At 33.8% G+C, this 14620-nt stretch overlaps 1 protein-coding gene across 7 annotated transcripts in view; it reads left to right on the forward strand.

The window, feature by feature from the left end:
• ASPH (aspartate beta-hydroxylase) overlaps positions 1-14620 on the forward strand; it is a 106896-nt gene that overhangs the window by 14598 nt on the left and 77678 nt on the right. For 4 of the 7 annotated variants that reach the window (XM_057384311.1, XM_057384312.1, XM_057384317.1 and 1 more), the window contains exons 2-4: positions 1088-1237; positions 1959-2003; positions 3244-3312. In XM_057384311.1, coding sequence (XP_057240294.1) covers positions 1088-1237; positions 1959-2003; positions 3244-3312 — 264 coding nt within the window. Of the gene's footprint in view, positions 1-1087; positions 1238-1958; positions 2004-3243; positions 3313-9340; positions 10647-14620 lie in introns of those variants that run through there. The other 3 variants (XM_057384313.1, XM_057384315.1, XM_057384318.1) reach the window with 2 other exon arrangements.

The following is a 14620-nucleotide window of genomic DNA, read 5'->3' on the forward strand; positions in this document are numbered from 1 at the left end:
CTTGAATAACTGGGCCTGCATGTGGCTGAACAGGCARAAGTTGGTTCGTAGAATGGAATGAAGTGGAATAGATAATGGGCGTGAAAATGCAGCTAAGTGCCACCCTGGCAGCACTAATGTCAGGGGGCAGAAGAGCAGACCTTGAGCTTTAGAGGAAGGCCACAGGCAGGCACGTTTTTGCATACGTATTTATTTATTATATRTATCTGTATATGTATATGTCTTTCACCAGAACACTCCTAAAACAACAGACCAAGCAATTTATGTCTTTAGTGACGATTTGAAACTTGTTAGGCATATGCTAGATCAGGGTTTGTCTTTCCCTATACAACTACGATAATTTTTATGTAATTTATTTTCTGTATGCATAGTTATAAATGAAACAGTGATGTGTGTTATGTCTCTGTGCCATCCTTTCACTTGTATGTTCCATAGGATTGGAATTCTAGAGTTACTTAGCATGGAGCGAATCTCTGTTTAATTCTAAGCATCAGGGAAGATGGTTTTAAATGGTAAAATATCTAAATTTGAAATCTTACCCTTAACATAGTCCAGGTTTTAGAGTTTTCTGAGGCTATTTGAAATGTCACATTGGTTCTGTGTGCTATTTCAAGTAATTTTGAAACTCAATTTAGGAGAAATATTTCTCTTGCAAAGCCTTTCTGCTCTCCATAGTGTCCTCTGCTGGCAGTCTGGGAGCTTCGGGGAGCAAATGCAAGGCATCTCAAAAATGTGAAGCTCTGTGTAAATACACATCAAAGGGAAGAAAAGCAGAATTTCCAGCTAAGTTGTAAGACAAAATAGGTCAAGGCTTTGGGTGTTTYGTTGGTTATGCAGCTTTTGCCTAGATAATCATCAAGCTTCTCATGGTAATTCACAGTGAAATGAAAGGCAAGTAAAGTAAAAGTGGTGAAGTTTAAAAAAGCCCAACCAACCAAAAAACTTCAGAACAACAAAMACCACCAAAAAATTGTTGCCCAAATGTCTTATGTTCTGTGTAGTCATAAGCAACGAGTTCAGTAATTATATCCTCAATAATAATTTTCTAACTCTGACATCCCTTTTTTTCCTTGWCTTATTTTAACAGAGACTAAGCACGGAGGAGGCAAGAATGGAAAGAAAGAAGGCTTCTCTGGAAGCTCATTTTTCACCTGGTTTATGGTAATTGCTTTGCTGGGAGTTTGGACATCAGTAGCAGTTGTCTGGTTTGAACTTGTAGATTATGAAGAAGTTCTAGGTAAGAATTTTAAATCTTCAGATTTTCTTCTAATAATATTATGATATGCATTAAATGAATGCCATTTTATATTTTTAAATAGATGATTTGTCTACTACAGTGTTTGCAAATGACCTACATGAAAAGAATAGACAGTGTAGTTCGAAACATGCTTTAATGCTGAACACTRTTATGTTAAAATGGGGTTCTCATGAAAGGGTATGAACATCCTGCAGGATCTCTTTGTAACATGTGTAATGTAGTTCATTTGAGAAGTCAGCTAAATAGGCAGTCTGAATTTAAGCTCTCAGAARCTCGCAGCAGTGGTTGAAAGTGAGCAGCTAATGTTAGCTCTCCTCTGATGATGGACTGTGATGCCTGTAGGATCAGGACAACTGATCAGTCATCCTCTCATGAGTGAGTTGTTGAATGACCTCAGTTTTAAGCTTGTAGCAGTGATACTTATATCTCAATATGACAATTTGAGATAGTACTGTTAATATAATATTAAAGGTTACAAATTAATATCTCAAATTTCAAGATGTATGTCCAAAGCTGATATCCCTGATRTTGTAGGATTCAACATGCACTTTTGCAACTGGTGGCTTTACAAAATTTACAAATCTGTTTGTACATGCTTTTTTTGATCTGGACTGATTTTTTTAAGAGAAGCTTCTGATTTCAAGCTTGATTGGGTCTAGTGATGCAAATAATGTTTTTTGTATTTTTACCATGCATGCAGCCAAGGCAAAGGATTTCCGTTATAACTTGTCAGAGGTCCTACAAGGTAGGATATTAGAGAAATGTCCTTTACTGTCTGCTTTATAGTCCCTTGGCTGAAAGTTTTGGTTTACTTCTTACGGGTTTGAATTTTTGTTAAGAATTACTCTTCTTCTGCAATGACATGAAGCTCAGTCATTTCTCATCTGTCTCATTCTTCATGGTTCTGAAGATGATACAATTCTTATTTCTAGAGAGTTAACATTTTTGCACCAGTCTGCTGTGTTTATCCATAAATTGATTTGGCTCCTTTCTAATGGGTTGCTTTCATACTTTGCTTCCAATATTTTTGTCTATTCTAGACCCAAGTCTGATTTTTTTCTTCCACAAAATTGTTTTTGAATTTTCTAAGTACCATATTAAGCACTATATTTCATTTATTTTGATAGCAAGAAAGTTCTGCCTCCATTTGGAGAATGACAACTGTAGTAAACTGTCAAACTATAAGGACACAGAGTTCTGCAAGGTCTGCAGAGTTTGATCCTGTTGAAAGTTGTGTCTGAATTTTATCAAGCCTATAATTAGATAACTGTCTACTTGTTTCCTGGTCCCAGGACATCAAATCCTGGATACCATGATTCTATGCTGAAAATTCTCTTTTAATAGAAACTGAGTTCTCCTTTTGTATGTACTTAAGGCTGATAAGAGTTGCAGTTTGAAAAACAAAAAGTGAGAAAACTGCTTTATTAGTCACCTTTGCAGAAAACTGCTTTATATGTCTTTCCTTTGTCTGGGAAGTAGGCTGCTTACTTTCTATTAACTTGGCCCTAAAAATTAAATACTTGTATACCTAAAAATTAAATACCTGTTTTCTGAGAATTTAGAATTGCAGGAAGTATGTAATCAGAAAAGAAGTGTTGATTATTTCATGAATTTTTGTCTTATTATTTTACCTCACATGTGTTTACTATTTCTTATRAACTTAAATTTTATTGTGAGAAAAGCATGTCCACGTCAAATACATAGTTACAGACTTGTTTTAAACCTTCAGGCTGCRAAATAAATGTGCAGAAAAAAAGACAAACTTGGTGTTTGGTCTCTAGTCCAGGAAATACAGAAAGAAACTTGAAATATTTGTAATATATCCCGGGAAATTAAAACTGTGATTAAGAAGATTACAGCTAAATTGTTAAATAACATATGGTAACCACCTAACATTGACAGTCAACCATTGCACATTGCACRCTGTGCTGGAAACAAATGGCCAAATCCCTAATTGTTTTTTCTTCCTCTCTTTACACTTCTAGGCAAGCTTGGGATATATGATGCTGATGGAGATGGAGATTTTGATGTGGAAGATGCTAAAGTATTGCTAGGCAAGTACAAATACAGGTGGAACAAGCTATGTAATTCAGTTGGCATTTTCATGTTTGGCTTTTTTCTTTTTTTAAAGTCAGACCATCATTTCTGATTTGTTTGGGGTTTTTTGGACTTAYAGTGATTTAGTTGTGATATATTTTTTTCTTAATGCAAGTTGTAGGATTAGGTGTGTACCTCATAGCAATTTTTCTTTTTCTTCTAATGTAGCCATGTTAGTGGAAAGCATTTAATTACCTAGAGGACGATTTTGAAATTAGGTGATTGATTCTGCTGTATTGAATGTTGAAAGATAGTTGTAATTATGAATAAGTTTATCAGATGGAGGATGTAAGGTGCTTCAAGAGTGGAAACACTGTTTATGTTAACATGTTCAGGTCCACTTTAAAATGACTACAAACATGCCTTTGTACTTCTTAAATGACTATATGTGTAGTGTATTTTGTACTGTCTTTCCTCTATTCTGAATTCTCCACAAGTCTGTTCATTTTCTTTGCTCTTCAGAGATAGCACATGACATGAATTCTTTTCTGACATTGAAACACTGGGTTTAGGTTTCTGTTCCTTGTAATTTGTGAGAATGTCTTTCTGCTCACTGTGTATCTTCAAAGGGAAATTTCAATCACTAGACATRCTTTATGATACTGTTCTTTTACCTACATCTTTTAAAGCACTGCCTTCTTCAGCTTCAGTCAAGCATTGGATAGATACTTGTTGCATACATGATGGTAGAAAATTTACTTAATTTACTTTTCTTTAGTTGTTTTTTTTTTCAAATTAAACCTATGCTGAGCACACAAACGTGTCAAATTAAACAAATGAATAAAACAACGAAACCCCCTCTGCTTGAGCAGAGGACAAAATGGAATGTATCAAACTAGTCAAAGTTTCCAGTAGTACATTAGGATGTTATGCTTTGCTACTTGAAATTTATACTCCATAAAAATCAGCTTTATTGGTAATTTAGTTTGTTCTACTTTAATATCGAGAAGTAAGCGTTTGGGAGGATGTGTGTTCATTTTTTGAATCCCTTCACAGTTTATAGAAAGCCCATGTAATCAGCTGAATCAGTTTGCAGTGGTGTGAACGTGAGAGTCACTCCAAAGAATCTCCAGCACTCTGAATGGCTTCAGAGCTACAGATTGGGTGCTTATTATAGTTGGTGACTAAGATAATACTTGGTCTAGTTATAATCCCAGTCTTTCCCTTTCAATTCTGTAGTGTATGGAAAATGGATATCCTTTCCTTGGAAGTCACGTACAGAAACATTCTGCTGCTTTGTTATATCTCTGTTTTATGCAGTCTGATATAGCCAGGAGTTCTGCCAGTACATGAAAGTGTTTCTATTATAAGCTTGTCTTATCATGCATTTAAACCTAATACTTCAAATGTGACATTAAAAGGTCACAGATCAAAATTTATTTTTATTATTTTTGAAAAGTTGCTTAGAAGTAGGATTTAGTCTCATTTAAATTTGAGAACAATTTTTGCTGTATGGAAGAAATATTTTTTTTTTAATTTTGTGACACTGAGAAAATTTTGAATACAAAAATATATTTTTTCTAATTACTGGCATATTATATTATTAACTGAACTTTCCTGTAAGTTAACATGCTTGTTTGTATTTAAAATTTAATATGAAATAAAAATGAGCACCACAGTGCAGACTGAAATTATTTCATTGATTAGGAAACTAGAAGACTGAAGAACCCTCTGGAAGAATTTGTCTTCCAGAATTAAATCGAGTAGTAAAGGAAACTGTATAGTAAGCCTATATTCAACAGCTTTAGGGTAACTTTCTGAATATTGAATGCAAAGCTCCTTCTCCTTGTGAGGATTTTTTTAGTACATATGCTGTATTTGAAGGCTTATTATTTTCTGGGATTTTTCTCTGGGTCAGACTGCTATAATAGCAAGTGGTTTCTCTGCCCCAAAATGAGTAACTGCAGTCTGATGTTTAATGATAGGAATTCATATGTTTTTTTCTTTTCTGTTCTTCAGCTGTTACAGCACTAGTATTATATTTTGAAGTTGTGACATGCACAGTGGTTTAATGTTGTGCACTTCCATAACCTTTAGTTTTTACTRCAAATATCAAGATTGAATTTCATATTAATGGTAAATATATTTTAATTTAATTTTGAGAAATGGTTATATCAGCATGAATTTATTTTGTATTTCAAATAATAGTTTAGTAGCTGATAATTTAATAGTTTYCTGTACTATTTGGCCATACCTAAATGGAAGAATTAAAATCTATTATTTTATTTATTGTTTGTATAAGGTATGATAGGATCTGTTCTTTGTATTTGTTGGAATCAAAGGAGGTTTCATAATTAAGTTTTCTTAAAGGATTTGGGTAATTTTAAAATTGGTGTGCGAGAATTTTGTTCTTCCCCTACTATCGATGTAAGAGAGGCAAAAAAATAAAAAAAAAATCAAACCACCTACACCCCCTCCAGCCAACCAATCCCAGGTATTAATGGAGTATTGTAGCATTTATACAAAAATTWTCTGTAATGAAAATGTGAACTTGTTGAAGCCAGTCTGCCATTATCTTGCAGATTTTGKTTTTTTCATAGATATTTGTGAGGTTCTGTTTACAGAATTCCTTCTGCTTATGGGAGGAGAGGCTTTGTACTCGGCTCATTTGCAAACAAAGTGCTGTTTGCAGTACTTTGCTTCCCAGTTTTTGACCACTTCACTCTGATTGTACTTTGAAGAGTGTTTTTCTCAGTGCTGTACATCTGAACTTGCTTTAGATCAGTACAGAGAAATAGTGGCCTTATTGGTATTACCAAAGAATGGTATAGGSGTACCAATGTCTGTTGTGATAGTTACTTTGGAGCCAAGCAGTTTCTTTTGTACTTCAGTCCCTTTTACCAAGCAATATCCTGGGACATTCTGCTAAAATGGTTGCAGTAGTTAGTGCAGTTTTGGAACTGTAACAACAGAAAATAATGACCTTATTGTTCTCGTGCATTTAGTTTAGAACAGTCCAGCTATGCAAAAAAATGGAAAACCCCCATGCTAGTGTATCAGCAGTCAAAGGGTGATAAGCAGTAGAATCCAAGTTAAAAAACATTTCCCCTGTTTCACCTACAGTAGAAAAGTTAGTTCGCAGTCTCTGACATTGCACATTCAAAAAATCTGTAGTGAGATAAGACGTGTGAAAAGAATGCTTTTGCACAGTTCAGCTGTTTAGGATAGGGTTCACGCTCTTCCCTATTTTCTCAGGTTATGCTCTATCACTTTCCAATATTAAAGGTTGGCCTGTGCTCATTTTCATAAAAAGAAATGTTTGCAGGAGAAGAAAGGCTTTGTCTTGTTAAATGCATATAGGGAGGTCCTCTGCCTCACTGCTTGTGGTAACAATTGAACAGACAAATCTTTTGACTGCTTCATTCACTTGGATTTAAGTTGTGATGTTAAAACTTCTCTTGAAATAGTGACTGTATCATGTGAGTCCCTGCTTTAGCTGGGTATGGATGTCTGCTTGGGCAGCTCTGGCTTTGTCAATATTTTCAGACACTTGTTAGGATGCTTTTGTGAATTTATCAGTTTTTACTTGGAAAAGCAATTCTTCTTGATTATGGGGGTGAATGAGAATGAAAGACTATTGATTAGTTGGGGTTTTTTTTGTGCTGTTTCTTAGAAAAAAACGTAAGCATATGAAATACTGTGTTTTTTTTCTTTAACTCAGGCTGAAGTGTTGTCTGAGGGTTTTTTTGGTTTTGTTCTTGGGTTTTATTTTTTGTTAAATTCAAAGGCCATTATCTCAATCTTGGACAGTTTTTGCAAAACTTTGTAAAGAAAGGATATAAGGTTTTGTTGTATGGTGTTTTTTTTTGACAAAGACTGTAGGACACATTCTTCGAGTTCCCTTTGGTGTCCTAGTATTTCCAAAGAAAATATGCTGCTGTACTCAATTTCATAAAGGTCATTGCCCAAAAGTCTTATTCTTGACTWAGTGCGAGAACAGGGGGATCTATATGATTCTGCATATGCTTACAGAAATGGCTTCTAAAGCCTGAGGTCTTTTGGGAGTAGTGTGGTGTTTTYCTGGGTGGGGTTTTTTTTKTGTTTGTTTGTTTTCTTTCTTTTTGATTTTATGCAAGGTTCTGACAGATTAAAATGACACAAGTATTTATAATTCTTTATTTATAATTTAGATTGTACTTTTAGGATTTTTAGATTCAAATTTCCATTCTCCAAYTGAGATTTCATTCTTCAATAAATATCCTTACTTCAGTTTATGTATTTACCTTGATCCAAATTTTGAAAACTAATCAGAATGACGACTGACTACTGTGCATAAAGTTGTTTATAAAATTTAATTTTTATAGAACTAAGCCATGGAAGAAGTTGGAGAGGGATATTTATAATACCTTGATTGCCTCCTGGAATCAATCTGTCATTTTTAAACCTTTGGGCTATCCAGTGAAAAGTTAAAGAGAATGGCTGTCACTCAAGTAGAGGTTCTGGACATCCAGGTACAAGGATGTGGAATATCATGGACTTGGAAGTTTCCTCAGAATTATCATTGATACTTTCACTATGTGCTGTAAGGAAAACATGTTGAAATGTGTTATATGTCTCTGCCATGAACTTCTTTATCTTGAATGTTTCATTAACCTGCATCTAATATTGCTTTGTAATCTGCATGTGCAACATGTTCACTTWATTTTATGTTTCAACAATCTGTCTTCACCTTTAGCTCACTTTTCTGCTTGTCCTTTCAACACAAATGAAGRTTTGTTCTGGTTAGAAGTGGGGGAAATTCTTCCCTCTGCAGCTTTAAAGCACACTAGTAATTGTTTGTTGTTGCTTGGTCATTCTGTTCTCCTTTTCCTAGAATGGAAAAGTTGAAATGTTATTTAGTAACAGCTGTAAAACAGTGATTTAAGTTAAAAAAACCCAAACCTAAGCAACACCCCACCCCCCCCCCCAAAAAAAAAAAAAAAAAAAAAAAAAAAAAAAAAAAAAAAAAAAACAACCACCCCCCCCCCCACAAAAAAAAAAAAAAAAAAAAAAAAGAAGCAAACCACAAACCGAAACAAAAAAACCCAAAAAACAAACAAAACCACCCCCAAAACAAGAGGGCAAAAAGCATTAGCCATGGCTTATTTGTGCTTCACAGATTCCGGTTAGATCAATGGGTCATGTAAGATAAAATAGTAACTTCTAATACTAGGGAGTTTAGCAGTGATGAGCTCTTTCTTTGCTCTTMTGGCCATCTCTGCTTTAGCTCTTTACCCTGCTTTAGATTTTCTATTTAACAAAACTTATGCCCTTGATTGGCTATCTGTTCATTTTTATCTAGTGTTCTGTGCATCTTCAGGTGTGGGAATAATTCCCAAGGATSAAGTATATCATGTAGAATATCTTCATAGAAAAAATTATTGAGAAACATGTTAAAAAACCCAAACAAGCAAATAATCTGCAAAATGACACCCTCCAGCAATTAGAATCCTCACTTCTAAGCAAAATCAAARTTCTGCATGGTAGAATGTTATCTTTAAGAATGTATCTGTGACAAGTTTGTTTATATACTCTTTGCCCTAAAATGTTATTCTTAGCCATCAGTTACAAACTTTCAAATTTGGACATGATGGTTTAAAAACTAAAAAGGCAAATTGAGTGATTTTAAAGTAGTAGAAGATTACTGATAAAAAGTTGTCTAAAGGTGAATGCTGTGGCCAAAAACTTGAATATAAATGGGTTTAGTTTTAGGACTAGGAAAAAGGGAAAGCAAAGCTACTGCCTTTTTCTCTTTTTCTTTTTTTTTAAAGTAAGATTCTGGCATAATGTTTTGCATGTTTATTGCCCAAATTATAGTCTGTATTGGAAAGAGTCAACTTTCTTAACATCCTTCTATTTCCTAGTTAGCATTCCTGTAAAGACTTCTGTCTGTGACAAGAGATGTCTTTCACAGGTCCTCCTTTTACAGTTTCCTCTTTCCACCTAACTGCTGTCTCTTTTTTCCCCTTCCCTCTCTCTCTCTCTCTTTCCTCTATTCTTGTATAGGCCTGACCAAAGATGGCAGTAATGAAAATATTGATTCCCTTGAGGAAGTCCTTAATATTTTAGCAGAGGAAAGCTCTGATTGGTTTTATGGCTTTCTCTCATTTCTCTATGATGTATTGACTCCTTTTGAAATACTAGAAGAAGAAGAGAGTGAAGCTGCAGATGATGTTGATGGTACGTCACAGAATGAAGGGGTTCAGGGAAAAAAGACTTGTGTTATTTTGGATTTACAGAACCAGTGACTGAGAGACTAATTTGATTGGCTTTCGAAAATATCCATGAAATCATCAGTCTTAATATAACAAGAATTTATGGCATTGAGGGTAACCTTCCAAATGGACACTATAAAGATTGAACTAAAATTAGGCATGCAATGCTGTTTCAGTAGTTGAAAGCCTTTCAATAATTTTTCCATTTTTGTGACAGGATGACAAGTATTGCACAGGTGTGTAAATATGTACAATAAAACATGTATCTGTGGTTGTGCAGTTGGTTTCTGTGTGTGCTTCAGTTTGTGCATTTTGTGCACAAAACTTACAAAGCTTAAGTGTAATAATCTCTACTGTTAACACTATAACATTTGTCTAGCAAACATTAACTGAAGCTTTTTGTAACAGCCTTGATTATAAAGTATTCTAGCATGACTGCATTTTGTAAATACATATTTACATGTTAATCCTTAATATAGACATGACAATGATAATTCTCTTGTGAAATATAATTTTAATAAATTATTTATTTTGTGATTCACTGAAATCTCAGGTTCTTTTTACTTGTTCAGAGAAAAGCAAGTAATTTATAAGTGCTTGAAACTTCTACAGAAACATTTATTTCTGAGTTAGCTAACATCTGTTGTATTCAGAAGCTACTCTGTCATATGGTTTATTCCCACTGATTTGTCTATTTTCAAGCTAAGTCTTCAGTTATTTCTTTAATATGACAATCACATCACAAGGGCTGTACTAAATTTTAGTTTTTAAGGTGGGCCTTCTGTGGAAGTGGGAAGCTGTGATTATGTATTTCTAGTGTAATACTGAATATATTAAAGACTAATTGGAAATTAGAATTTAATGTCTTCTATTCCTTGAGATATTGAAGTATTTAATATAGTTTTGCAAATTTGAAACTTGTGAAACTGTTTTATGACAGTTGTTCAAAAAATACTGTCCATGTATGTGAATTCTGTCTGCTGTCATGAAGTTACTGGTAGAGAAAGGGCAGTTTATAATTGTGTCCTGTAGTTTGTATCAGGTATCAAAGCTGAAATTGAGCTATCCTTTTAAAACATGAATAATGTACTCAAACAAATGACTATTAAAATTATATGAAATTGTTTATTGTAGTCCCTGCTTTGCTTAAGTTTKTTTTAGTTTCCTATATGACGTTGATACTCAGGTTTTAACACTAGTAGTAGTTGCAGGCTGAAATTTTAACTTACTTTCCAAATAAATGAATTTTCAGTTTGGCGTGACARTTTTAAAGCAAGTTAACATGCCTGTTTCAAAACTAAAGTCCTCTAGATCATCCAATGCAGGGTACTATATAATCTTTGTAAAGTAATAAAAATGTGCCAGTGTTAAGCAAGTGGAGTGGTGTGATGGGCTAATACTGCTGCTCAAAGATTATGAATTAATTAAAGCCGCGAGAGCATTGGTCACATTTTCTTCCAAATATTTGGGGATTAGGATATAATCACGGTAATTACCATATCAATGTAATGGTTTTTAAAACAAAATATATTATTTGTAAGGGAAAGAAAATAAATAAACCTCCAAACATTATTTAAAAAAGTGCTAGTAGATTACTGGAATATTACTGAGTGATTTCTTAGCAAGTGCAGGAAACTTGCAATGTCTGAGATGTAGAAAATAAGTAAGCTTGAGTTGTTTTGCTTGGTATGAGAATTTTTTATCTTTTAATTTTAGAAGAAGATTTGAATTAGAAATAAGAGTTTCATCACTGTTCTGGGATAATAATACCTCTCAGTGTGAATTAAAAAATTGCCATGGAACATTGAATTATATTATTAATATACATTAAATTAATTAATTAATAACATATATAACAATATAAATTAATAACATATTATAGAAGCTTCAGTAATGGAACTAGATGGCCAAAAAGAAGGGAAACATGTGCTATAAGAATTCTGTATAATGAAGTTAATACCAAATAGTTGAAATACTAATTGAAAAACTGGAAATTTTTCAAGTGAAATCGAGGTTGATCCACAAGAAAGCTGCAGGCACTGAGATAGGTGATCAATGAACAATGAATTAGTTTAATGTGGGCCATGGAGATGAAATGCAGGCCAACAGAGTTGTGTTTTGATATCATGCAACGTCCTTGTTAGTTTTATTACATGTGTAGACCTCTGCTCCAAAACAATTATAGCAGGAATTAAGAATTTGTCAGGGGAGAAAAAGGGGTGAAGGGTTGAGGGGTGGGTGCAAAGACGTAGGGTAGGTAAATAGCTTTGTAGAGTACTTTGTTTCTGGAATATAGTCCTCTTCTCAGAAGTGTTCAGTCTTGCCTGGGGTTAACAATTGAACCCTCACCTGTGGTGAGTGGAGCTCTCAAAACTTTCTGAAAGTTTGTGATAGAGGAGTTGGGATTTCYGGTATTCTACTAATGATTACGATTGCAAGCAGAACTTGGCTAGTGAGGATTTAATAAGATTGAGTTGAATCTTCAGTTATATCAGCATGGCAGGTTTTTTGTTTGTTTGTTCATTTGTTTTTAAAAAAGCTTTTAACAGCAAAAAAAAGGTTAAGCTGAATATGATGTGCAAATAAGCAAGGAAAACTGAACAGTATATCAATTTGATTGTTATTCCACACAAATTGTTTGAAATTAATTGWGGAATTTGAAAGCAAACTTTTTATTTTGATTGGTTGTGACTATAARAATACAGTCAGTATATGGTTTTTTAAGTATTTTTAAACTGTGGGTTGAAAACCATAGGAGCTTGGCCTTCTGCTGTTATTTTAGAGTAATTATTTTAAAACACAAGGCTGCTGCTTTCACCTGCAGTTTCTGGTTTGAGAATTTAAAATATGAGAAAATTAGTAGCAAAGTGTTGTTTTTGTGAAAAATATATTGTTTAAGTGATAGGAACTTGCTGGGTGTTATACCTAGCAAGGAATGAAACCTTACTGATTTTATATTAAATTGGACATGTGGCTTTCATTAGATACCTTTTTATTCGTTATTGTTAATATAAATTAAATTTTACAGAGCTCCAGAAATAAATGTCTGTGACTAAAATTCCAGTTTGTCCAGCATTTTTAGGAATCTGTGGGATGATTTTCTTTGTCGTTTGTTGGTAAATGTTTGATAYTTTAATTGCCAGTCTTCAAACAAAATACTGCATTAATCTTTGTAGCAAAGCTTTTGCTTGCTTTCTTGTGATACTAATGAAAATAAATTTCCAAGGGAAAAACCCTTAGTACCCGTACATCTGTAATGGCTGAAAACTTTTGGAAGCTTTGAACCCCGGATTTCTGTGACCACCTTCAGCAGTATTTAATTTGAAAGTAAAAGAGTGTTTTATATGGCAGAGAGAAATCTCAAGGTTCATAAGTTACAGAATAACTTTGAAACGAAGAAAATAGAGTACATTATTTGCATATCTGTTGAAATTCTTATTGCAAAAATTTTTTGCCAGTATTTCTCCCCTTCCCCCTTAAAAAGTCATATTATTATTTGGTATCAATTGACTGGCTACAGAAAAAGATCAAATTTTCATAACAGTTATTGGTGAGGGTTGCATTTAGATAGCAGTATAGAAGATGAATGTGTTGAAGCATTAGAAATATTTTAATTTAATTTAATTTAATTTAATTTAATTTCTTCAGATGGGAGAGGTAAAGCCCATCTGTATTGTAAATATAATGCTAGGGAAAGCTGTTACGTAAATGCAATGAGGAGAAAGCTTTTGTGTACAGGTCAGTCATTTTGGGGAGATGCGTTCCTGTATTCCCTGTTTAGTTTCCCTCAGAGTAGCAGCTATCATAATGTCACAGCAGCATGAAATACATCAAATATTGTCTTTCTGATGGTCAGTTAGAATGTATGTCTCAAGATGAAGCTAATAAAGGCAAGATTTACTTGTTGGTTTCTGGTATCTGCTTATACAGGATGCAGCATTAAGCATCTGTGACTTCAGGAAAAGACTGCTTTCTACCATGTATATCTGAGCTGGATTTTTCTTCTGGCACTAGGCAGTTAAATAAGCAAAAGACATTAAAGCAACGTGTGGAGAATGTATTGAAGTTTGGTGTTTTGTTGTTTGGGGGAGGGTTTAAACTTGTACGAATTAAAACTCCTGCACTTGGGAGAAGCTACAGGYTTTGGTAAGACAAGTTCTCTAAGCTCAGTTTAAGGTAAGTGGATGCTAGCTTTCTGCCAGTAAACTAATTTTGTTTAACAGATGAACCTTATGTATCTARTATGTCATGTTATAAATGCACAATCATAGTAATAATTATGTGCAGGGGGATATGCAAATAATCATAAATTTTTCTGACTTGCGGTTCTTCTGGAGAAGGAAAATAAAAAGGAGAGAAAAAATGTTAATAACAATTTTGGCTTAGAGATTTTTATTTCCTCTTTTAGTACTACAATTTTAACATCTTTTACTAATTTTCACTGTGGTTAAGGAGGTTCTTGATGGAACATCATAAATTAAAGCAAGAGTCTGAACACGGGACCTAATTTTTAAATCTTGACACTTTATATTCTGTTGTCCAGGCTTTGCACATATTGCAGAAGGGTAGCAAGTGCTGTCTGTCTTCTGCTTAGTGCTAACCTGGCCCATGTGCTTTCCACCGCAAATACAAAGGAGCCTCTCCCTTTTTCACATCTAAGTGGATAAGCTGCCCTAATTAGATTGCATTTATTTCATGGTGCTGCAGGTTAAAAACATTTATGCAGGTAGATGTTGTGGAGAAATTGACTTACAGGAATTTTTTCCCATGGCAAAGCCTTTTGTCTAGCAGTTATTAAAGTTTTTGGGATTCCTAAGGGAATATACTACTACAGCTATCATAATGATGTCACAGCAGCATGAAATACATTAAATATTTGCCAGTTTGCTCAGTATATTGTTAAATATGATGATATCTGTCAGCATCTGGGAAACTGCTCAAAACCTATTGTGTTTTACCTAATATTTTTTATTTGCAGTGCTTATCTTTCTGAATAAAAATAGTCTTGATATATTTTTCTTTTGATGCTTAAATTCTACATCTGTACTCTCATTTGGGAGTTGTTTGTGGA

The sequence above is a fragment of the Malurus melanocephalus genome, unplaced genomic scaffold (genome assembly GCF_030028575.1).
Source record: "Malurus melanocephalus ecotype Western Australia unplaced genomic scaffold, MMel_1.1 scaffold_698, whole genome shotgun sequence".
NCBI lineage: Eukaryota > Metazoa > Chordata > Aves > Passeriformes > Maluridae > Malurus > Malurus melanocephalus.